At 45.5% G+C, this 25,819-nt stretch overlaps 1 protein-coding gene across 1 annotated transcript in view; it reads left to right on the top strand.

The window, feature by feature from the left end:
- Positions 1–25,819, top strand: part of LOC126175376 (adenylate cyclase type 9) — a 169,942-nt gene that overhangs the window by 21,672 nt on the left and 122,451 nt on the right. The window contains exon 4 of the mRNA XM_049922148.1: positions 19,540–19,749. Coding sequence (XP_049778105.1) covers positions 19,540–19,749 — 210 coding nt within the window. The remainder of the gene's footprint in view (positions 1–19,539; positions 19,750–25,819) is intronic.

Below are 25,819 nucleotides of genomic sequence, written 5' to 3'. Positions count from 1 at the left end.
GACCTCCTCCCTCCCTTCATCCACCTACCTCCTTCCGTCTCCCTCCCTTCATCAACTCCCCCTCCCTCACTCCACCTTCCTTTCCCTGCCTCCCCCTTCCTATCCCTGCCTCCCCCTCCCTCATTCTCTTTGCCTCTCTCTTCCTCATTCTCCCTGCCTCCCCCTCCCTCATTCTCCCTGCCTCCCCCTCTCTCCTCCCTTATTCTCCCTGACTTCCCCTCCCTCATTCTCCCTGCCTCCCCCTCCGCCATTCTCCCTGCCTCCCCCACCCTCAATCTCCCTACCTTCCCCTCCCTAATTCTCCCTTCCGCCCCCTCACTCATTCACCCTACCTTCCCCTCCCTAATTCTCCCTCTCCCTCATTCTCCCTGCCTCCCCCTCCCTCACTCCCCCTTCCTCCCACTTCCCCCCCTGCCGCCGCATTCCTCATTCTCCCTGCCTCCCCCTCCCTCACTCCCCCTGCTTCCCGCTCCCTCCCTCCCCCTGCCGCCCGCTCTCTCACTCTCCCATCCTTCCTCTCCCTGCCTCCCCCTTCGTCTCCCTGCCTCCCCCTTCGCCTTCCTGCCTCCCCCTTCGTCTCCCTGCCTCACCCTTCGTCTCCCTGCCTCCCCCTTCGTCTCCCTGCCACCCCCTTCGTCTCCCTGCCTCCCCCTTCGTCTCCCTGCCTCCCCCTTCGTCTCCCAGCCTCCCCCTTCGTCTCCCAGCCTCCCCCTTCGTCTCCCAGCCTCCCCCATCCTCACCCTACCTCCCCCTTCCTTTCCCTACCTCCCCCTTCCTTTCCCTACCTCCCCCTTCCTTTCCCTACCTCCCCCTTCCTCTCCCTACCACCCCCTTCCACACCCTACCTCACCCTTCGCCGCCTCCCCCTTCCTCACCCTTCCTCTCCCTACCTCCCCCTCCCTCTATCCCTCTCCCTCCCTCGCCATCCCTGTTCCTCCCATCCCTCTTCCTCCCATCCCTCTTCCTCCCATCCCTCTTCCTCCACATCCCTCTTCCTCCACATCCCTCTTCCTCCCCATCCCTCTTCCTCCACATCCCTCTTCCTCCCCATCCCTCTTCCTCCCCATCCCTCTTCCTCCCCATCCCTCTTCCTCCCCATCCCTCTTCCTCCCAACCCTCTTCCTCCCAACCCTCTCCCTCCCCAACCCTCTTCCTCCCAACCCTCTCCCTCCCCAACCCTCTTCCTCCCTCCCCATCCCTCTTCCTCCCTCCCCATCCCTCTTCCTCCCTCCCCATCCCTCTTCCTCCCTCCCTATCCCTCTCCCTCACTCTCCCTCCCTCACCATCCCCGTCCCTCCCTTCCTCCCCATCCCTCTCCCTCTTTCCCTTCCTACCCATCCCTCTACCTCACTCTCTCCCCCTCCCTCTCCGCACTTCACCTTCCTCACTATCCCTCCCTCACTATCCCTCCTTCTGTATTTCCCTTTCTCTCCCTCCCTCTCTTTCCCCCCCTCTCCCTAACTTTCCCTCCCCCTCCCTAACTTTCCCTCCATCTCTCTCCCTCCCTCTTTGCCCCCTCCCTTTCTTTCCTCCCTCTCTGCCCCCTCCCTTTCTTTCCTCCCTCTCTGTCCCTCCCTCTACATCCCTCCCCCTCCCTTCCTTCCCCTCCCTCTCTTTCCCTCCATCTTCATCCCTCCCCCTCCCACTCTTTCCCTCCCTCTTAGTCCATTCCCCTCCCTCTTAGTCCATTCCCCTCCCTCTCCGTCCCTCCCCCTCCCTGTCTTTCTCTCCCCCTCCATCCCTCCTCTCCCTCTATTTCCCTCCCCCTCCATCCCTTCCTCTCCCTCTCTTTCCCTCCCCCTCCGTCCCTTCCTCTCCCTCTCTTTCCCTCCCCCTCCGTCCCTTCCTCTCCCTGTCTTTCCCTCCCCCTCCGTCCCTCTCTTTCCCTCCCCCTCCGTCCCTCTCTTTTCCTCCCCCTCCGTCCCTCCGTCTCCCTCCATCCCTCTCTTTCCCTCCCCCTCCGTCTCCCTCCATCCCTCTCTTTCCCTCCCCCTCCATCCCTCTCTTTCCCTCCCCCTCCATCCCTCCCCCTCCATCCCTCCCTTTCCCTCCCCCTCCATCCCTCCCCCTCCATCCCTCCCCCTCCATCACTCCCTCTCTTTCCCTCCCTCTCCGTCCATCCCCTCCCTCTCCGTCCCCCGTCTCGTTCCCTCACTCTCTGTCCCCACTCTCTGTCCCCCCTTCCTCTCTTTCCCTCCCACCCTTTCCCTCCCACCCTTTCCCTCATACCCCTTCCCTCTCTTCCCCTCCCACCCCATCCCTCTCTTCCCCTCCACCCCTTCCCTTATACCCCTTCCCTTATACCCCTTCCCTCTCTTCCCCTCCCACCCCTTCCCTCTCTTCCCTTCCCACCCCTTCCCTCTCTTCCCCTCTCCACCCCTTACCTCTCTTCCCCTCCCACCCCTTCCCTTTCTTCCCCTCTTTCCCCCTCTCTCTCTGCCACTCCCTCTCTGCCCTCCCTCCCTCTCCCTCTTTCCGTCCCTCTCACTCTTTCCCTCTCTCTTTCCTCCTCCTCTCTCTTTCCCTCCATCCCCTCACTTTCCCTTCCTCCCTACCCTTCTTTCCCTCCCCCTCTTTCCCTCCCTCCCCCTCTTTCCCATACACCCTCTTTCCCCCCTCGCCATCTTCCCTCCAACTCCCTGTTTCCCTCCCTCACCCTCCCTCCCTCCCTACCTCTTTCCCCATCTCCCTCTATCCCTCCCTCCCTACCTCTTTCCCTATCTCCCTCTTTCCCTCCCTTCCTCTTTCCGTATCTCCCTCTTTCCCTCCCTCCCCCTCTCAGTGTTCCCTCCCCCCTCCCCCTCTCAATCTTCCCTCTCCCTCTTACCCTCCTTCCCTCCCCCTCTTACCCTCCCTTTCGCTCCCTCCCTCTCCCCGTCCCCCCTCTTTCCCTCCCCCCTCTCCCCCTCCCCCCTCTTTCCATCCCCCCTCTCCCCGTCCCCCCTCTTTCCCTCCCCCCTCTTTCCATCCCTCCCTCCCCCTCTTTCCGTCCCTCCCTCTTCCTCTTTCCCTCCCTCCCTCTCCCTCTGTCCCTCCCTCCCTACCCCTTTTCCCACCATCTTCCTCTTTCCCTTCCTCCCCCTTTTCCTTTCTCCCTCCCTCCTCCTTTTTCGCTTCCTCCCCCTCTTTCACCCCCACTTTCCCTCCCTCCCTCCCCCCCTCCCCCTCTTTCCCTCCCTGCCCCTCCTTCCCTCCCTCCCTCCTCCCTCCCTCCCCATCCTTCCCTCACTCCTTCTCTCCCACCCCTCTTTCCCTCACTCCCTCCCTCCTCTTTCTCTCCCATCCCCTCTTTCCCTCACTCCCTCCCTCCTCCTCCTCACTCCCTCCCTCCTCTTTCTCTCACTCCTCCTCCTCTTTCCTTCCCTCTCCCCTCCTCCACCTCTTTCCCTCCCTCTCCCCTCCTCCACCTCTTTCCCTCCCTCCTCCTCCTCTTTCCCTCCCTCCCTCCTCCTCCTCCTCCTCCTCTTTCCCTCCCTCCCTCCCTCCTCCTCCTCTTCTTTCCCTCCCTCCCTCCTTCCCGCCCTCCCTCCCTCCTCCTCCTCTTTCCCTCCCTCCCTCTTCCCCTACCACCCTCCCTCCTCCTCCTCCTCTTTCCCTCTCTCCCCCCTTCTCCTCCTCTTTCCCTCCCTCCCCCCTCCTCCTCCTCTTTCCCTCCCTCCCCCCTCCTCCTCCGCTTTCCCTCCCTCCCCCCTCCTCCGCTTTCCCTCCCTCCCTCCCCCTCCTCCACCTCCTCTTTCCCTCCCTCCCCCCTCCTCTGTCCCTCCCTCCCCCTCCTCCTCCTCTTTCCCTCCCTCCCCCCTCCTCCTCTGTCTCTCCCTCCCCCTCCTCTGTCCCTCCCTCACCCCTCCTCTGTCCCTCCCTCCTCCTCTTTCCCACCCTCCCCCCTCCACCTCTCCTCCTCTTTCCCTCCCTCCCCCTTCACCTCTTTCCCTCCCTCCCCCTTCACCTCTTTCCTTCCCTCCCCCTCCCCCTCTTTCCCTCCCTCCCCCTTCACCTCTTTCCCTCCCTCCCCCTTCACCTCTTCCCTCCCCCTCTTTCCCTCCCTCCCCCTCTTCCCTCCCCCTCTTTCCCTCCCTCCCCCTCTTTCCCTCCCTCTCTCCCTCCCCCCCTCTGTCCCTCCCTCTCTCCCTCCCCCCTCTTTCCCTCCCTCTCTCCCCTTCTTTTCCTCCCTCCCTCCCCCTCTTTCCCTCCCTCCCTCGCCCTCTTTCCGATGCTCCCTCCCGCTCTTTTCCACGCTCCCTCCCCCTCTTTCCCACCCTCCCTCCCCCTCTTTCCCACCTCCCTCCCCCTCTTTCCCACCCTCCCTCCCCTCTTTCCCACCCTCCCTCCCCCTCTTTCCCTCCCTCCACCTCTTCCCTCCCTCCCCCCCTCTTTCCCTCCTCTTTCAATCCCTCCCCCTCTTTCTCCCCCCCTCTTTCCCTCCCTCCTCCCCCCTCTTTCCCTCCCTCCTCCCCACTCTTTCCCTCCCTCCCCCTCTTTCCCTCCCTCCCCCTCTTTCCCTCCCTCCCCCTTCTTTTCCTCCCACCCTCTTTCCCTCCCTCCCCCTTCTTTTCCTCCCCCTTCTTTTCCTCCCACCCTCTTTCCCTCCCTCCTCCCCCCTCTTTCCCTCCGTCCCTCCCTCCCCCTCTTTCCCTCCTCTACCTTTTACCCTCCCTCTACCTTTTACTCTCCCTCTACCTCTTTCCCTCCCTCTACCTCTTTCCCTCCCTCTACCTCTTTCCCTCCCTCTTTCCCTCCCTCTACCTCTTTCCCTCCCTCTTTCCCTCCCTCTTTCCCTCCCTCTACCTCTTTCCCTCCCTCTACCTCTTTCCCTCCCTCCCTCTACCTCTTTCCCTCCCTCCCTCTACCTCTTTCCCTCCCTCCCTCTACCTCTTTCCCTCCCTCCCTCTACCTCTTTCCCTCCCTCCCTCTACCTCTTTCCCTCCCTCTTTCTCTTTCCCTCCCTCTCCCTCTTTCCCTCCCTCTCCCTCTTTCCCTCCCTCCCTCCCTCCCTCCCTCCCTCTTTCTCTTCCCCTCCCTCTCCCTGTTTCCTTCCCTCTTTTCCTACCTCTACCTCTTCCCCTCACTCCTTCCCCGCTCCTCTCCCTTGCTCCTTCCCTCCCTTGCTCCTTCCCTCCCTTGCTCCTTCCCTCCCTTGCTCCTTCCCTCCCTTGCTCCTTCCCTCCCTTGCTCCTTCCCTCCCTTGCTCCTTCCCTCCCTTGCTCCTTCCCTCCCTTGCTCCTTCCCTCCCTCGCTCCTTCCCTCCCTCGCTCCTTCCCTCCCTCGCTCCTTCCCTCCCTCGCTCCTTCCCTCCCTCGCTCCTTCCCTCCCTCGCTCCTTCCCTCCCTCGCTCCTTCCCTCCCTCGCTCCTTCCCTCCCTCGCTCCTTCCCTCCCTCGCTCCTTCCCTCCCTCGCTCCTTCCCTCCCTCGCTCCTTCCCTCCCTCGCTCCTTCCCTCCCTCGCTCCTTCCCTCCCTCGCTCCTTCCCTCCCTCGCTCCTTCCCTCCCTCGCTCCTTCCCTCCCTCGCTCCTTCCCTCCCTCGCTCCTTCCCTCCCTCGCTCCTTCCTTCCCTCCCGCTCCCTCCCTCCCTCTCCCTCCCTCCCTCCCTCTCCCTCCCTCCCTCCCGCCCTCCCTCCCCCTCCCTCTCCCTCCCTCCCTCCCTCTCCCTCCCCTCTCTCCCTCCCTCCCTCTCCCTCCCTCCCTCCCTCTCCCTCCCTCCCTCTTCCTCTCCCTCCCTCCCTCCCTCTCCCTCTTTCCCTCCCTCCCTCTCCCTCTCCCTTTTCTCTTGCTCCCTCCCCCTCTTTCCCTCCCTCTCCCTCTTTCCCTCCCTCTCCCTCTTTCCCTCCCTCTCCCTCTTTCCCTCCCTCTCCCTCTTTCCCTCCCTCTCCCTCTTTCCCTCCCTCTCCCTCTTTCCCTCCCTCACCCTCTTTCCCTCCCTCACCCTCTTTCCCTCCCTTTCCCCCTTCCTCTCCCTTTCCCTTCCTTTCCCCCTCCCCCTCCCTCTCCCTCTTTCCCTCCCTCCCTCTTTCCCTCCCTCCCTCTTTCCCTCCCTCCCTCTTTCCCTCCCTCCCTCTTTCCCTCACTCTCCCTCTCCCTCTTTCCCTCACTCTCCCTCTCCCTCTTTCCCTGACTCTCCCTCTCCCTCTTTCCCTCACTCTCCCTCTTTCCCTCACTCTCCCTCTTTCCCTCACTCTCCCTCTTTCCCTCACTCTCCCTCTCCCTCTTTCCCTCACTCTCCCTCTTTCCCTCCCTCCCTCTTTCCCTCCCTCCCTCTTTCCCTCCCTCCCTCCTTCCCTCCCTCCCTCCATCCCTCTCTCTTTCCCTCCCTCCCTCTCTCTTTCCCTCCCTCCCTCCCTCTCTCTTTCCCTCCCTCCCTCTCTCCTTCCCTCCCTCCCTTTCTCTTTCCCTCCCTCCCTCTCTCTTTCCCTCCCTCCCTCTCTCTTTCCCTCCCTCCCTCTCTCTTTCCCTCCCTCCCTCCCTCCCTCCCTCCCTCCCTCCCTCCCTCCCTCCCTCCCTCCCTCCCTCCCTCCCTCCCTCCCTCCCTCCCTCCTTCCCTCCCTCCCTTCTTCCCTCCCTCTCTCCCTTCTTCCCTCCCTCTCTCTTTCCCTCCCTCCCTCCTTCCCTCCCTCCCTCCTTCCCTCCCTCCCTCCTTCCCTCCCTCCCTCCCTCCTTCCCTCCCTCCCTCCTTCCCTCCCTCTCTCTTTCCCTCCCTCCCTCTCTCTTTCCCTCCCTCCCTCTCTCTTTCCCTCCCTCCCTCCTTCCCTCCCTCCCTCCTTCCCTCCCTCCCTCCTTCCCTCCCTCCCTCTTTCCCTCCCTCCCTCCTTCCCTCTTTCCCCATCCTTCCCTCCCTTCCTCTTTTCCTCCCTCCCTCTTTCCCCATCCTTCCCTCCCTCCCTCCCTCTTTCCCCATCCTTCCCTCCCTCCCTCCCTCTTTTCCTCCCTCCCTCCCTCTTTTCCTCCCTCCCTCCCTCTTTTCCTCCCTCCCTCTTTTCCTCCCTCCCTCTTTTCCTCCCTCCCTCTTTTCCTCCCTCCCTCCCTCTTTTCCTCCCTCCCTCTTTTCCTCCCTCCCTCTTTTCCTCCCTCCCTCTTTTCCTCCCTCCCTCTTTTCCTCCCTCCCTCTTTTCCTCCCTCCCTCTTTTCCTCCCTCCCTCCCTCTTTTCCTCGCTCCCTCTTTTCCTCCTTCCCTCTTTCCCCGTCCTTCCCTCTTCCTCCTCCTTCACTCCCCCTCCTTCACTCCCTCCCTTTATTCTTCTCATCAATGTGTCTGCCTTTTCCCCTTTCTCTCATCCCATCCACTTTCTGTCATGCTACTAGGCATATCACCCCCTCTTTCTTACATCCTCTCACTCTTCCACATCCCACTGTCTTGTATACTGCTATGCTCTCGTGTCCTTGCATGTAATGTTGTGTGTGTGTTTGGAGAGATTGGTAGAGAGCACAGCAAATGTAATGGGTATGAAGCAAAAGACAAAGGTAACATCATTAGTAGTTACTGTTGGTAGAATAAATGACTTCTTTTTGAAAAGAACTGTTTCATATAGATTCAGTATATCTGCTCCTATATAAATAAAAACAAATTTTGGACTGTTGCAGACCAATGATGGTGCTAAAAATAGTAGAGTAAAAGTCATCTGGTTTCTAATTAAAATACTGCATTGGCAGTTCTGTCACTGAAGGAGACCTTCCATTGAAATGATTATGAACAGAAGCTGCATAGAGGGCAACCAAGGAAGTTAACCGTTGAAGTAAGTGGTTGCGTGTTTGAGAATTATTTTAGAATCTAATTGGTTGTATACAACATATCAGTCATATATGTTGTGTTTTATACTCTTCATTTGATGCTACAGTCATTTGATGATGGCTTCACTGCAGACATTTCGGTTTCTTAGTGAAGTGCATACAAGATTTGGAGAGGTGTTCTTTGTATTTTCTTCAGCTCCATTTTATATTTTTCTTATTTTATCCAAATAAATTGATTTTTTCTTTGTTTACTTTAGTACCTTTGTGATATTAGTGTAGGAATGAGTAAAAGCAGGAAATGTTACAATACTAGAAATTTCTAGAATAAGCATTATGTATTCTCTACTGTTTAGAGTCAAGACTCCTCACAGTAGTGCAATTACACATGCTTACTAATTCTGCAGATGATAAAGAAATAGGAAAATGTATCATGAGATAAGAGAATTTATTTAGGATGTTAAAGAGAGAGAAAAATTTTATTTTGAAACACAATTTAATCACTATTAACACTTGATCATAAATCTTAAATGAATACTATATATTGAGAAGAGACATGGAGTGCCTGGCAGGTTTCAGATAGATAAAACAAGTATTTAGAAACCAAATTTTTAAACTGCAGAGCATTTCCATAAGTAGTTATGGACTCTGACCAGAATTTATCAGTTATAAAACATAGACTCAGGCTGATGAAACTGCAGAAAGTTAGGAAAATAGGAGATGGTCCTAAGACAAGTTGAAAGAATCAAAGTTTGTTGAGTGTTTCAGAGGGAGCATTGAGCAGCCGAGCAAAATACATGAAGATATTTAATAGATGATGAATGGGTGACTTCAAGAGAGGTATTAAGGAAGGGGAAGAGGAATGAGGCCCATAGAGGCCATTGGGTGTAACATGAGATAACAAGCTTATTTCATGAAAGGGAAACAATGCCAGTTGAAGCAGCCAAATGGGAATACAGACATCCATCAAATGGGATTGACAGATTGCACTTCTCCAAAGGAGGATTGGTAGAGGAGAAATGCAAAATTATAGAAACATCTATGATTATGGGATAAGATAAAGCCGTGTATAAGAAAATTTAACAGACCTTTGGACAAAAGAGAAGCAGCTGGATGAACTTCAACATCAAGATGGTAAGCTAGGTACTAAGTAAAAAAGTGAAGGCTAAAAAGTAGAATATATAGAAGTGCTATGTAAAAAAAGTGAATTGAATGTTATGGGAAAGGAAGATAAGGTGGATTTTATGATACTGTGAGAAAGCTTCATCAAAACACCGGAAGATTTAAGTTGGAACAAGACACTGTGGAGGAGAACTTTGACAAAACTGTTACTTTTAGTATTTGTATGTATTGGGTGTTCAAACAGTCTCTCGCAGTGCCGTATGATTGTTAGCTGCACGTGCTGTATACCGCAGTGAATACACCAAAATGAAACTCAGTGAAATACAAGTTATTAATTTATTGAATATTCATTTTTACTTACAGATTTTCACATTAAATGTTGAAAGTGACCCCCCTGTTGAATACGCAATTCAATTCGTCTAATCATGTTTCCAAACACAAGCTGTAAAATTTCTTCTGTAACAGAAGCAGTGAAAGTGGATATTGCAGATTAAATTCATCGATTTATTTTGGACAATTTTTATAGACAGTTGCTTTCACTGCACCCCAGAAGAAAAGTCAGTTGCTGTTATGTCAGGCAATCGTGGAGGCCAAATTCCCTGTGAAATTATGCGATCACCAAAAACATCAGCTACCAGTGACATTGAAACATGAGCTGTATGTGCTGTTGCACCGTCTTGTTGAAAATAACCATTCAGTATTTCACTTAACACAAGTTCTCCTATGAATGGGTACAGAATATCACTGCAGTATCGTTGTGCGTTTATTGTTTCGGTGCAAAATTTAGGGACCCACCATCTGACATCTAGAAATTGCAGTCCAAACTCCTATTTTTGCAGAATGAAGTGGTTCCTCTTGAACGCACAGTGGATTTGCAGTACTCCGCATACGAAAATTTTGCGAGTTCATGTACCCGGGTAAATGAAACCATGCCTCATCAATGAAAAACGTTTCATTAAGAATATCCCTTCCATTTTGTTGAACAAAATTTTTGAACCATTGACAATAATGCAGTCTCTTGCCATCATAAGTATTTTTCAGTTCTTCCGTAACTGTCACTTTGTATGGGGAAGTTCTAATTTTTTTCCTTACAGCTGTGTCTGCCATTCTGACACTAACATCGATTTCCTGGGCAAGTTTTCTTACTGACTTGTTCAGACTCATGGACATTTAATCGAAAATATCGAGTAGTTTGTCTTCAGACAAAATGCGAGGATGACCACTTCTCGGTGCATCTGTCACTGAACCCATACTTCTAAATTTGTTAATCAAATCTGGCACAGTATCGCGATGTGGGAGTACTGCCTCCAGGAAATCTGAATTAAATGTTTGACGAACTGAAACTGTGTATTTACCGCCGGCTTTGAACACTTGTTCGACTAAAAACATATGTTCTTCAATGGTTAGCATTTTAACAGTGACAAAAACTAAACAAACAAACGAAAGAACTAAACTTAAACATTCACATCAACACGCAACGACACACACTAACGATACTACTGATGCTGGCTGAGATAAACGAAACAATGGAATATTGGGAGAGTCCACTTGAAGAGAAGTAACCAGGCAGGCGAACATTCATGCGGCACGCACAGATAACAATCATAAGGCACTGCGGAGAGACTTTTTGAACACCCCGTATAAGACAGCAGTAATATCTCAACTTCAAGAAAAATATAATAACCCTTACATCAAAGAATGCAGGAGCTGGTGGGTGTATTACCAAAGCATCAGTTTAGTAAGTCATGGTTGTAAAATAACAACACAGATTATTCATATAAAAATGGGAGGGCTGTTAGAAGCTGACGTGGGGAATATCTGTTTGATTGTTATGCAGAAGTAAAATGACTTGCACAGGATACACTTGTGTGGAGATCTGTATCAAACCTGAAGGTGACAACAACAACTGCTACAATCCTGAACACACCAGATCTCTCTAACTCTTCAATTTGTCAGGTGTCATTTTACAATTCAGAAATGATAATACAGTTTGTTGATTTTTGCAGTTTTGTTTTAAGAAAATATATTTTGAATTAGATTTTGTCAAGAAAATTTCACACATTAACTTGGAAGAAGAAAGACTGCAAAACTCGTGGGAAGATTATTAGAAGAAAAGGAAGGCAATCATTTGCAAGATGATAGATCTTGTAGCTGATGGCTGTGATATAAATGTGGTAAGACACTGAGAAACTGAATGGGAAACTGATAAACAGGCATTTTAAATCTTCATGTTGCTGGATTTATTGTTAGTTAATACACAACTACTGAGTCACAGTTGTAGTCAAACTTGTCTGTTACGTCACATGTTGTTTGGGTTTCGCCATTGTTTTTGCTATTCCTCTGATTCCTGAAGCGTGCCTCAATTTCAAAATATGTATGTGTTTGTTGTCACTGAGAGTAGATTCACGTGTTCCCTGAGACTTGTATTTTAATTTCGGTCTAGACTGATCAGCCAGAATATTATGCCGACCTTTCTGTTATGTGAATGAACTACAGTAGTTGGTAAAGGTTTATTAAAAATCACAAAAATAACATAGTCTCTCAGCTAATTGCTGTAACCATCAGTAGCCTTTGAAATTGGTAGTTGATGGAAAACCACTGGTAGATGGCTAGCTTTCGGTAAAGTCATCCTCATCTAGTAGATGCTCATTTTAGCTGAAGACACTGCAATATCTAAAAAACTACACACTGGATCAAAAAATATTATACTTCCAATTTGTTTGTCTCTGAGGGGGACATCCGCAATGGTAACGCAGTCGACCCACCACCCCATCCTGTCCGTAGGTGGCAGGGAGAGGGAGTGGGGTGGGGACTTTGATATCTTCAATGAGAACCCTCATTTTTTTATTGCAGATTATGGTTCTGTGGCAAAATCTACACGCATTTTGTCTGAAACACTTTCTTCATTTCACACAGATGGCACTATAATCGGATGAACAGAAATGGATACACAATCTTAATTTATGACAAGCTACTCAATGGCCCTTGAACATCCAATGGCATGTGGGGCACCAGTTCCAAACTGTGAGGTTATGACAGGCTGGTATTTCATAATTTGTAAATGGAAACTGTATTCGCAACATTTTATTTCTCTGACATATCGAACAGGGGACTATTCAATGCGCCACCATGGCCATGTAGCAAACTACAATGTATCTCAACAGACAGTACACTATGACCGGAGCCCACATGTTGTGCAGACACAGAATAGGTAGCAGCTCTAATGGTACAACTGCTGAATGGTATCTTGGACTTTCGACATTATAGGTCGTTTTGGCATGATGATTGCCCAGTATGTTACACAATTGAAGCTAGGGAGGTATTACACTGTGTTTACTCCGGTCGATGGATCAGCAGAGGTGGCCCTGTTAATTGGCTTGCTAGGTCACTGGATTCCTTGCTGCAGGGATATTTAAAAGGTGAGGTGTACCAGCAGGTGCCAACGGGCCGTGAACACATGGTCGATCGGATCGGAAATGCCTGTGCTGACATTCCCACATATATGCTTCTGTCCTGTACACAGTCATTTGAAAATCAGATCACTAAGTGTATTGAAGTTGGCGGTACTACTTTTGAACACTTAATCTAATTGGAAAAGTAGAGTACCATTTGCCTCAAGCCACAGCTACAGTTATGCATCGAGTAGTCACCTGTTCAATACGTAGGAGGGATACAATATTGCGAATGGGATTGCCAATTTGAAGTTATGAAATTCTATCCTATTCTACTCTCACAGTATGGAGGTGGGGTCCAACATGCCATTGGGTATTCGAGAGAAATTGAGTAGCATGTTGTAAATTAGAATTATGTACTCATTTCTGTTCCTCTGATTTCAGTGCCATCTGTGACGAAAGGAAGTTGCTTCAGACAAAACATATGTAGACTTTTGTCATAGAATTGTAAACTCTGTATATAAAAGACAATGTCCTGACCGACCGACTGACTGACTAATAGACCCAAATCACTGATGGTAGAAACTTGAAATTTGGAGAAGGTGGGGGTCTTATACTGTATGTGCTGTTCAAGAAGTGATTTTATGAAATTCCAATCCCTAAGGGGGTCTTTTTTTAATGTCACTATTAAAGCAATTTTGAAGCTATACCTTGGAAAACTGATATTTAGTTTCTCGGTCAGAAATAAAGAAATAAGTTTTTTTTAATTTATCATTGTTAAAGAACTACTAAAGTATTTTTAAAGCTACATCTATGAACATTGGTATTTGACTTCTCATTACAATTTAAAAAATGTGTGTGCCATTGTGTTTGGAAATTGAACCCCTAAGGGAGTGCAATAGGGTATAAGATTTTTTATGAAAGTATTTTATTATGAAAGCATTTTTAAAACCAAAACTATGAAACTTTAAACTTGACTTCTCACTTAGAAATAAAAAATTTATATTTCACTGTTTTTTGGAAATTCAGCCTCTCAGGGGGTAAAATAAGCTCAGACTGATTCATTGACTCATCATCGCCGAGCCCAAACCACTAAGGATAGAAATATGAAAGTTGGAGAGGGCGTGGGTCTTATATTGTAGGCATTGTTTAAGAAGGGATTGTAAAATTCTACTCCTAAGGTTGTGAAATGTGGAATGAAAGGCTTTTTGAAAGTGTGTCACTATTAAGGGAATTTTGAAGCTAGATCTACAAACCACAGTATTTGGTTTCTCAGTCAGAAAATAAAAAATATGTTTTTCATTCTTTTTGAAAACTGAACCACTAAGGTGATAAAATGTTGGGTTAGAGGGTTTTTTTTATAAATAATTGCTAAAGAACTACTAAATGATTTTTAAGGCTACATCTATGACAGTTGATCTTTGACTTCTCAGTTATAAATTTAAAAAAATATGTGTTTCAGTGTTTCTGGAAATTCAGTCATCTGACAGAGTGCAACAAGGGATGAAAATTTTTAAGAAAATATTTCATGACATAAAAAGATTTCAGTGTTAATTTATGAAAATTGATATTTCACTCCTTGTGTAGTTATAAAGAAATGTGAAAGTTGCTGTGGAAATATCTACACAAGAATGCAAAAGGCATGATTAACAATAACTTTGGACTCCAGCTACCAGAATTGCTTTTTGGTCAGAAGTACTTTTGGAAAAGACCATGATTACATGGCCTTATTAGTGTGAAAAGCTTAGAAGGTGTTGCATTTTGTGAACAACACAAAAATTTGATTAAATTAAAACAAAAAAATCTCTGCAGACCATACAGTCTACATGAGCGAAGCAGTGGCCGCTAAGCTAATCTGCAATAAAAAACAGGAGTTCTCATTGAATGTTTCAAAGTTGCTCCATCACCATTCGCACATGAGGTGAGATGTGAGGTCAAGTGTGATATCATTGGATGTCCCCATCACAGACAAACAATTTGGAATTATAACTTTTTTTATCCAAATTGTAGTTTTCAAGATATTTCAATGTCTTTAGTGCTGTTGAAAGGTACTGCAATGCTGAGGGAGGCAAGTATTTTGGGGCATGCAGCTCTTTGCTCAATATTGCGAATGATGCATCAAAGCAACCAATGTTCATAAGAGTCTTATTAACCCAGTGACTTCCATCAATTATTAAGCTTCAGAGAATGCTATCTTAGTAGACCATGGAACAGTAAGAATCGCATGAGATCAAATGAATGACAATAGCTGGTGAAGCATATCAGTGGTCATGCAGAGTTACTCCCATCTTCCAGCGGAAGGACTGTTTGGCACATGGAATGCAGACTGGTAATTATGACATTGTGCTGTAGAGTGTTCACTTTGACTTATCTTGTGGAGTGTTCACTTTGACTTATCTTGTCGAGTGTTCACTTTGACTTCTCTTGTCGAGTGTTCACTTTGACTTCTCTTGTCGAGTGTTCACTTTGACTTCTCTTGTCGAGTGTTCACTTTGACTTCTCTTGTCGAGTGTTCACTTTGACTTCTCTTGTCGAGTGTTCACTTTGACTTCTCTTGTCGAGTGTTCACTTTGACTTCTCTTGTCGAGTGTTCACTTTGACTTCTCTTGTCGAGTGTCTGCTTTGACTTCTCTTGTCGAGTGTCTGCTTTGACTTCTCTTGTCGAGTGTCTGCTTTGACTTCTCTTGTCGAGTGCTTGCTTTGACTTCTCTGAGGATTATTTGTTACAAGAGGGAGCTGTGGTGTGTGCCATTACTGCTGCTGAACTTTTACATCTCTTTATTGACGATTCCTTTCCCACATAATATACTGTTATACAAAAGGACAATGGGCCAAGTTCCAGTCATGCTACATTGGTTTGAGGATCTTTATGTGAATTTCGTGTGACACTCTTCCTTCGTAATTTACCAGTTATCAACAGATTGCCCACATGTGGTAATTTAGTGTTGAGTCAGTACTCATATAGCTTTCACCTACAAGCTGAACAATAATGTGAATGTGAACTGTGTGGACAACTAGTGGCCTTTAACAGTGACCAAGTACCAAGGATTTGTAGCAACTATGCCACAAGTAGAATGACTGTATTTGTTTTTTACAGATGGAAAAAATCAGTCGTTTAGCTTGATAAAAATTTGAGCCTGAGTGCAGCAGCTTCCATGTTCAGAGTTCTTAATTAAGAGTGATACCAAGCTCCACCATGAAGCCGTAGTGTTCTGTTCTGTACGGCAAGTGGTGTGCTTTAATTGTGTGTACATGTGCAGTTCATCAAATGATATGATTTTTAGGCACATACACGTGTAGTTACACATTAAGTGATGCCCCCCTCCCCCCCCCCCCCCCCCACACACACACACACTAAAGTGACAACACAACTTATCAAGGGCAAATTACTCAGTCTTTCTTTTTATGGAAATATTATTTGAAGGTATAATGCCACAATATGAAACACGTAAAGAGTGGTGTGAAACAATGAACTTACTCATATATTAACATATGTATCAGGATCATTTTGCATTGCAATTTCAGTGAGAATAATACTGATTTAATGCCATGGTTTCACGTAGAGATATATTATTGTGTGGCATATTTATCACTGATCATTTCGGAGTAAGTTAATTTCTTTGAGTTTACGTAGCTGAGACAAAAGATAGCTGTTATGCAGCAACCACAAGAATTTATGAAAACTGAAGTTGAATAATGTAAGTAAAACGCAAGTTATTTCCACAGCTGTGTGTCAATTAATATTGGCAATATTCAAATAAAACTTTGTGACCATGCAAATGGCTGACAGCAATCAACCACAGGCTCACATTGAATTGCACATTCTGATACTCTTAAAAAATTAGTCAGAAGCTTCCTAATGTGTAGGGACAGTAAAGGAACACAAATATTTAACCAAAATGCAACATAAATACACTTACAATGTCTCTCACATCTATCTTCATCCAAGATCAAGACCGGAGTAAGTAAGTACATAAAATCATTCAACAGTTTCACAGTTATTAATATTTTTAACACAAAACAAAGAATAGTATACATAGTAAATAAATATCATTTTAAATAAAATTATGTTGAATGATAAGTATTTTTGCTGTACATTTTTACGTACATCTCTGAAGAATCATAATAGTCTTATTTCAGTGTACTGTTCGTAATTCCATATGAATAAATATTGTTCTCCCTAGGACACCCTATACTGTGGCCACTTAACCATCAATATATTTATTTATTTATCTATTCATCCATAACCACTGAATAACACATCATTGGACAAGTCAGATACATTACAGAAATACACTGATCGGCCAGAACATTATGACCACTGAATATAAACTGGTCCAGACAATTGCAGCCTCTGGCGAGGAATGACTGCTAGTCAGTCATGAGCATGGTGCATGTTGTACCAATGATCATGCTGTTTGTGTGTAGAATGGGGAAGGCGCTCGCTCTATCTGAGTCTGACTGATGGCAGATTGTGATGGCCCGGAGGCTCAGCACAAGCATTTTGGAAACTGCACAACTTGTCGGGTGTTTGAGGAGTGCTGTGGTGAGTGTCTTCAACAAGTGATGAAACCAAAGTGTACCCATGTCCAGACATCGTGGGGTTGGGTGACCACCCCTTATTACAGATGTCATAGGCTGGACAGACAAGACAGGTGGTGGACTGTGGCAGAACTAACATCAGACGTCGGTGCTGGGCAGAGTACAAGTGTGTCTGAACACACAGTGCACCAAACCTTCCTAACGATGGACCTCTGCAACTAATGACCCATACATCTGCCAATATTAACACCATGTCATCGGCAACTGTGACTGAAATGGGGACATAACCATTGGCACTGGATGTTGGCGCAGTGGCAGAGTGTTGCATGGTCCGTTGAATCCCGATACCTTCGACATGCTGATGGAAGGGCATGAAACCATCATCTTCCAGATACAGCTCCTTGACACGTGCACTGCAGGACAGAGACAAGTTGACGGTGGCTCCATTATGCTCTGGGGAACATTCACATGGGCATCCATGGGTACAGTGGAGTTCGTACAAGGCACTATCATGGCCAAGGAGTATTGTACGCTGGCTGCAGACCACATACACCCCTTCATGATCATCATGTTTCCGAACGATAATGGCATTTTTCAACAAGATAATGCGCAATGTCATAAGATCAGGATTGTGATGGTGTGGGTGAGAAGCACTGTGGCGAGTTCCAATTGATGTGCTGGACCCCAACCTGCCAGATCTGAACCCAGTCTGGGATGAGATTGAATTTGGCATCAGAGCTCATTCCCCGTTACCCTGGAACTTAAGGGAATTAGGTGACTTGTGTGGATAGACGTGGTGCCAACACCCTCCAGCAACCTATCAAAACCTTACTGTTTCCATGCCATGATGCGTCGCCACAGTTGTCTGTGCCAAAGGTGGACATACTGGGTATTAGGTAGGTGGTCATAATGTTCTGGCTGATCAGTGTATATTTTCTCCTGTCATCAGTTAAATTTAATACATAATGTGTTAACCAAAGATTTTGTTCGTGTCTTGTTTTTCATCTGCTGCCTTCACTAATCCATCTCTCAAAGCTTTGCAATCATTTTCTGTTGTATTCCTTTTCCTCTTCTAGTGAGTTACTGTCTAATGCTCCCTTTGGACCTTCCAACAATCTGGTGGTTTCAATTTATCCAGGTCCCATCTCCTTAATTTCCTCCATTTTGCAATTTCTTCAGCTTTAGTGTGCATTTCGCAACTAATGATTTGTGGCCAGAGTCCATATCCAGCTTTGAAAATGTAGTACAGTTTAAAAGCTAGTTTCTGATATGTCTTACTTAATATTATTCCTATTATTTCAGAAAAAATGCTCAGTCAAAATCATGATTTCTGACATGATACAAGAAAGGGAATTGTATTGAACCCCTAGTATGGAACCTTAAGAATACATTAAGCTATAGTGTACCAATCAGATGCAGTGTCATATCCAGTTATGTGAAATTGTAAAACAATTGTCTACCTGTTTCCGTATTGATAAGTGAGATGTACTGTTATGTCTTCCCCTGATTCCAGAATTCTTTCATTTATTTGGCAGTATACCTTAGTCTAATATAAAAAAAAATTGTGAAATCACATATTTTTTTACCAGTGTCTTCTATTGTTTTAAGTAAGAGGGAGCAAATTCCCTTACTACCTCATGAACTTATTGTCAAAACAAACTACAATTCTGTTACAAATTTCTGCTCACTGAAATAAATAACCTCTCTAGTATGCATTTACTTAAAGTGAACAAAACTGCATTTTTAAACTACAAGGGTAATCCCAAAAGTTAGGTCTCCTACTTTTATAAGTACATAGACCTGTTTATTTCTGCAATGGTTTACATCAGTTTACAGCTTGAACATTTAGCTATTTTTTGACATAATCACCATTTCTGTCAATGCATTTTGTAGACGCTATGGCAGTTTTTGTATGCCCATGTCATACTAGCTTGCCGCCATGCTGTTCAGAAAGTTATGAACCTCTTCTTTCACCTCGTTGTCTGAGCTGAATCACTTTTCGGCCAAATGTTCTTTTAATCTAGGGAACAGGTGATAGTCACTGGGTGCCAAGTCAGGACTATAGGGTGGGTGGCTGATTACGTTCCACTGAAACTGTTGCAGGAGAACAACGGCTTGCCAAGCGATGTGTGGATGAGCGTTGTCATGGAGAATGTGTACGCCCTTGCTCAACATTCCTCTTCTCTGGTTCTGAATTGCCTGTTTGAGTTTTTTCAGAGTATCACAGTACCTATCAGCATTAATTTTGGTCCCAGCGATTCAACTCCGACGATGAGGTGGAAGAACAGGTTCATAACTTTCTGAACAGCATGGTGGCGAGCTGGTATGACATCGTCTACAAAAATTCATCAACAGAAATGGTGATTATGTCGAAAAAATAGCTAAATGTTCAAGCTGTAAACTGATGTAAACCTTTGTAGAAATAAACACGTCTATGTACTTATAAAAAAATAGGAGACCTTACTTTTGAGATTACCCTCGTAATTTAACTAAGATTTGTTTAAGCCATAGGTTACTTTATTAAAGATTATATGTTGATAAAGATGGTACAGTACCATCTTTGGCTATATAAAAAATGTGTTGTGAATAAAATTGATTTTGCTCCTGTGCTTGTAAGAGTTACAGTTTAATAACATCCATCTAAAATAAAAACTAGAATTGTTTCCGTGGAAGTGAGTCATTGAAACCAACAATATTTTCTGTGAATGTAATTGCTTTTAGCATGGCATGTGACATCCAGCAGATTTATGTCTTTGTATAATTTCAGATGTGAACATGAGAGTAGGTGTTCATACAGGAACTGTGTTGTGTGGTATAGTTGGAACCCGTCGATTCAAATTTGATGTTTGGTCAAATGATGTGACATTTGCCAATCAAATGGAATCAACAGGGAAACCTGGTCGAGTACATATTTCTGAAGTTACTGCAAGATTTCTGGATAATGAATATGTGTTAGAGGAAGGTGACACTGTCCAAGGTGAGATAATTTGTTTAATAATGTTAACTCAAGCAATAAGATTGATAAGTGAATTATAAAATTAATATTTATGTTGTATTTTTTAAAATTTTTCTGAAGACAACTAACTAAAATTTGAGTCATTAACACAACACTGTGACTAAGAAAGACTTTCAAAAGTTTGAAATATGGGATAGTTGGCAGTCAGTGTAAAAATAAAGCAAGAAGAAATTATTTTTGCAAGACATAGAATACTTAAGTATGTAAGTATATATTAATAAGGTTAGTGCAATTTATGCTTGATAACAAAAGTCACCACCTCTTATTATATCTCAGTTTTATAGATAATGTATGATATAAAGATGTTGCATAGTATGTGGAAATGTGTAATGCATAATTTTACACTATAATAATGATAGAGAGAGAGAGAGAGAGAGAGAGAGAGAGAGAGAGAGAGAGAGAGAGAAAGTAGCCCCCCCCCCCCAAATTCGAATTGATGGGGTAGGGCTGCCGAAGAGGAGGCGATCCATATTGATGTCTATGTGACTACTATGCAATTCACACTTATTGCCTGGCACAGTGTTCATCAAACCCCTTTCAGACTATTTCTTTATCATTCCCCTCCTGAACAGTGCACTGGAAAAATAAACCCTTAAATCTTTCTGTGCAAGCTCAGATTTCTCATATTTTTTATGATGAACATTTCTCCCTGTGTAAGTGGCCATGAAACAAAATATCTTTGAATTTGAAGGAGAAAGTTGACGATTGAAATTTTGTGAAGAGATTTTACTGCAATGAAGAAGACCTCTGTTTTAATGATTGGCACTCCAATTTTCCTGTCATATATGTGACACTCTCTCCCCTATTTCACAATAATACAAAACAAACTGCCCTTCTTTGGACTTTATTGATGTCCTCCATCAATCCTACCTGGTAAGAATCCCATACTGCACAGCAGTACTCAAGAAGTAGACAGTGTAGTGTAGGCAGTCTCTCTAGTAGATCTGTAAATGTTCTAGTAGTAAAATGTGGTGGGCACTAGTGAGATTTCAAAACGGATCTCCCACCTTGAAGTCCAACACCACGATCATCCAACTGTGACGCTGTGAGTCTTGCAATTCACCTGATGTTGCACATGTTGACCTTGGGCCATTCATTGCGTATGTTTTGCTTCTTATTTTTCAAAGTTCAGTACATCTTCCTGTTTTCATGCTTGATTTATGTTCTGTTTTCGGCGAGCTATTCGCTGGGCCATTTTACCACTAAATCTGAGGTGGTGTGAGGAATTTCCTGTATAAGGTATTCATGTTGGCATCTGTGCTTGGTTCAAAGCCTGGAATATTTGTTTTGTCTTCTTTGGTGAAGAAATTTTGAAAAACTGTATTTAGTAACTCTGCTTTAGTGGCACTGTCATCGGTAGCATTACCATTACTGTTGCCATCGCCCAATGACAGTATAGATTGTATCTTAGCGGTGGTGTACTTTACAGATGACCAGAATCTCCTTGAATTTTGTGCCAGATTTTGAGACAGATTTTTGCTGTGGAAATTGATAAAAGCATCTTGAATTGAAGTCTGTGCTAAATTTTGAGCTTCTATAAAACATTACCAATCTTGGAAATTTTGCATTCTTTTTAATTTTGCATATTTGTTTTTATTGCTTCTTAACAGCAGTCTGACCTGTTTTGGTTACCATGGGAGATCAGTCCCACCTCTTGTTAATTCATTTGGTGTAAATCAATTCCTGTTGACGCTATTTCTTTGATTTCAAGCCACACTGACAGTTAGTTTGGAATGAATGGAGATTTTCTCTTAGGGAGGTGTCAAGTGCATTTTTATCATCTTTTGTAAAAACATAGGTTTTAAGTTGAGTTTTTGTGGCTTTGCATGTTACGGTATTAAGTCATGCTACAGTGACCTCATGGGCACTAATTTCCTGTACCTGTCATGATGCTCCTTATTTGTTCAGGATTATTTGTTGCCAAGAGGTCAAGTATGTTTTTGCAACCATTTACACTTAAAGTACGTGCCTGAACTAATTGCTCAAAATAATTTTTGAAGAAAGCGTTTATTACAATTTCATACAACGTTTTAAGCCTACCACTGACTTTAAACATGTATTTTCCCCAATTATTGAGGGTAGAATGAAGTCACCACCAGCTATTATTGTATGAGTGAGCACTAACTTGAAACAAGATACAAGTTTTCTTTGAACCTCTCAGTAACTGCATTATCTGAGTGTGGGGGTCCGAACAAGGAACCAATTATTAATGTATTCCGGTTATCAAGTATAAGCTCTACCCATACAAAGCCAACAGGAACTATCTTCTTCAGTGTTACTACAAGATAAACTACTTTTTACTGTTTTCTGAATACCATTAGGTCCTTTGTAAAAATTTCAACTCAGCTTATCTCCAGCTTTAGTACCTATAACTATGTGAGCTTCAGTGGTTTCAGTTACACTTGGAGCTCTGGTTCTTTCTCAACATAACTACGACAATTTACAACTGTGATGCTGATGGTTCCTGGGTCCAGTCTCATCCTGTTTTTGCCTGCAACGTTTGAGACTGAAGCCCTTTTGTACTTTCCCAAAACCTTCTAATCAAAAAAATTGTCTAGTCCACTCTACACAGTCTACTGCTACCATGTAGCTGCCTCCTGTGTGTAATGGACCCCTGACCTGTTGAGCAAAACCGGAAGCCACACCACCCTATGGTGCAAATCAAGAAATCTGCAGATTACGAGATTGCAGAGCCATCTGTATCAAAGGTCTGCATTTCATCCTGCAGGTGATGCTACAGGTGGGGAGTTCTCTATTCTCTTGCAGGCAAGACTGGCAGTTGTTAGCATTTCAGATAGCCACCAGAAAAGAGAATCTCTTCTGCTCCAAAGTTATGCAAATCGTTAGTACTGACTTGAGCAACCATCTGCAGGAGGCTGCAACCCTGTTCTTCATGGCATCCAGAAGGACCTGTCCCACACCGTGAACTTGTCACAGTATGCACACACGGTGCACACTGAACATGAGGCCCCAATCACATGCATAACATTGGAGCTCCCAACTACCACTTATCCCACTCTCTGTGAATTCCCAAATCTTGCACGCCAAGATGCTTCCTCTAAAACAGGGTATACAGGCATTTGGGATCAGTATCTTTGTCAGCCATAGATAGCACCTGAAACATGTTTGTCAGACGAACTGAGAAGGCCTTTCGATCACCATCCCAGAAAGTCTTTTGATGCCTGCTTCACCTGGAAATGCCCTCCCACTTGATCACAGGTGAGGGATCAACCTCAGTGTGTGTGTGTCCGCCGCTCGTGGTCTCGCGGTAGCGTTCTCGCTTCCCGAGCACGGGGTCCCGGGTTCGATTCCCGGCGGGGTCAGGGGTTTTCACCTGCCTCGAGATGACTGGGTGTTTGTGTTGTCCTCATCATTTCATCATCATCCAGGAAAGTGGCGAAATTGGACTGAGAATAGATTGGGTAATTGTACGGGCGCTGATAACCACGCAGTTGAGCACCCCACACACCAAACATCATCATCATCAACCTCAGTGTGAACATAAATCGGGGTGGTCACAGTAGTGGACAGATTGGGGGACACGTGGGTCTTGCTGGATGTCTGTTGTATCCCCATGCCCACTATTCCACAGTGATGCCCATTGGCAAGAGCCTCGAGCTGTGTGACTGAAGCCAGCACCACCTGCAGCTGTGAGTGAGTGGTCACCAATTCAGCTCACATACAAACAAAGCTGTCACAGTCCGTATCAGCAATGAAGGTGGTGGAACTCTACACCATACAATTATTAAACCGTGGGACTGTGTCTAGTAAATACATAAGCATGCAAGAAACTTAAGAATTAAACTACAAAGTATGCAGGTAAAACAAAATAAATCATTCCTAGTGAGAAGCTCATAAAGTAATACACAAGTGAATGCTGTACTCCCTGTGTTGCTACTGGAAAGTGTCACCTAACCAGGACAAAAATATTGAAAGATCAATGAAAGGGTAATATTCTATGAGATGGGAGTGTGGAAAGTCAGAAGTCTAAATATGGTAGGGTAGCTAGAAAATCTAAAAAGGGAAATGCAGAGACTTAATCTTAGATATCGTAACAATCAGTGAAGTGAAATGAGAAAATCAGGATATTGTTAGGTAAATATACACTGAAGCGACAAATAATCTGGTACAGGCATGTGCATTCAAATACAGAGATACGTAAACAGGTAGAATATGGTGATGGGGTCCACCAATGCTTTTATAAGACAACAAGTGTTGCGCGCAGTTGTTAGATTGGTTTCTGCTGCTACAATGGCAGGTTATCAAGATTTAAATGAGTTTGAACGTGGTGTTGTAGCTGGTGCATGAGTGATGTGACACAATGTCTCCGAGGTACCGATAAAGTGGGGATTTTCCCATACAACCATTTCAGGAGTGTACTGTGAATATTAGGAATCCAGTAAAATATCAAATCTCTGACATCGATGTGGCCGGGAAAAGATCCTGCAAGAACGGGACCAATTATGACTGAAGAGAATCGTTCAACGTGACGGAAGTGCAAACATTCCACAGATTGCTGCAGATTTCAATGCTGGGCCATCAACAAGTGTCAGCGTGTGAACCATTCAACAAAACATCATCGATACGGGCTTTTGGAACGGAAGGCCCACTCATGTACCCTTGATGTCTGCACGACACAAAGCTTTACGCCTCCACTGGGCCCGTTAACACTGAGATTGGAGTGTGGATGAGTGGAAACATGCTGCCTGGTCGGACGAGTCTCGTTTCAAATTGTATTGAATGGATAGATGTGTATAGGTATGGAGACAACCTATGAATTCATGGATCCTGCATGTCAGCAGGGGACTGTTCAGGCTGGTGGAGGCTCTCTAATGGTGTTGGGCATGTGCAGTTGGAGTGATAATGGAACCCCTGATAAGTCTAGATACGATTCTGACAGGTGATACGTATGTAAGCATCCTGTCTGATCATCTGCATCCATTCATGTCCATTGTGCATTCTGATGAATTTGGGCAATTCCAGCAGAACAATGTGACACCCCACATGTCCAGAATTGCTACAGAGTGGCTCCAGGGACACACTTCTGATTTTAAACACTTCCACTGGCCACCAAACTCCACAGACATGAACGTTATTGAACATATCTGGGTTGCCCTGCAACGTGCTGTTCAGAAGAGATGTCCACCCCTTATTACTTTAACGGATTTATGGACAGCCCTGCAGGATTCATGGTCTCAGTTCCCTGCAGCACTACTTCAGACATTAGTCGAGTTTGTACCACATCATGTTACGACATTTGTGTGGGGTCATGGAGGTCCTGCATGATATTAGGCAGGTGTACCAGTTTTTTTGTCTCTTCGGTGTAGATTAATATTAATAGCAGTAGAAAGTGGTATACCAGAAGTAGGAAACTTTGGGAGTTGGAAGATGGGGAAAGGATGAGTCGCTGTGATAAAATTATTCTCATCAGAATCACAATCAAATCAATGCCAACAACATTACATGAACAGAGATGAAAATCTAATAATTGTGATGAATTGGAATGCCACAGAAGGGGAGGGAAAAGAAGATGGAGTTATGGAAAAATATGGACATGATTGTGGATAAGAGAAAGACTAGAGGTCTGAAATAAATTTTGACAAGTACACAGTTAAAGAATCAGAAAAGGGGATGGTATACTCAGAAAGGTACGGGATACTTTATAAGGTAGCAGCTGGATTACATCATGGTCAAACTGAGATTCTTAAATCCGACTGTGAATTGTAAGGCATACCCCAGGGCAGATATAGATTCATATCACAGTTTTGTAATTTGTGTGTCATAGCCACATACCATGTAGCATCTGGATACCAAGATCACTGATAATTCAGTGGTCGAAAACAGTAGTGAGTGAGCATTATGATTGCAAGTAATGTGAGCTCAGATCAGTATGAAGTAACAAAGCTATAATATTATTAAACAACAAAGCAGACAATCGGGTCTAGAAAAGCAGTGTAACAGTTGTATTTGGCTTTCAGGATAATGGATGCTTCAGTGTCAACATACAAGCAACAGATGTAGCTACTAGGCC

Source organism: Schistocerca cancellata, chromosome 3 (assembly GCF_023864275.1).
Source record: "Schistocerca cancellata isolate TAMUIC-IGC-003103 chromosome 3, iqSchCanc2.1, whole genome shotgun sequence".
NCBI lineage: Eukaryota > Metazoa > Arthropoda > Insecta > Orthoptera > Acrididae > Schistocerca > Schistocerca cancellata.
The sequence above is the reverse complement of the archived record's forward strand: the minus strand, read 5'-3'. Positions and strand labels throughout refer to the sequence as shown.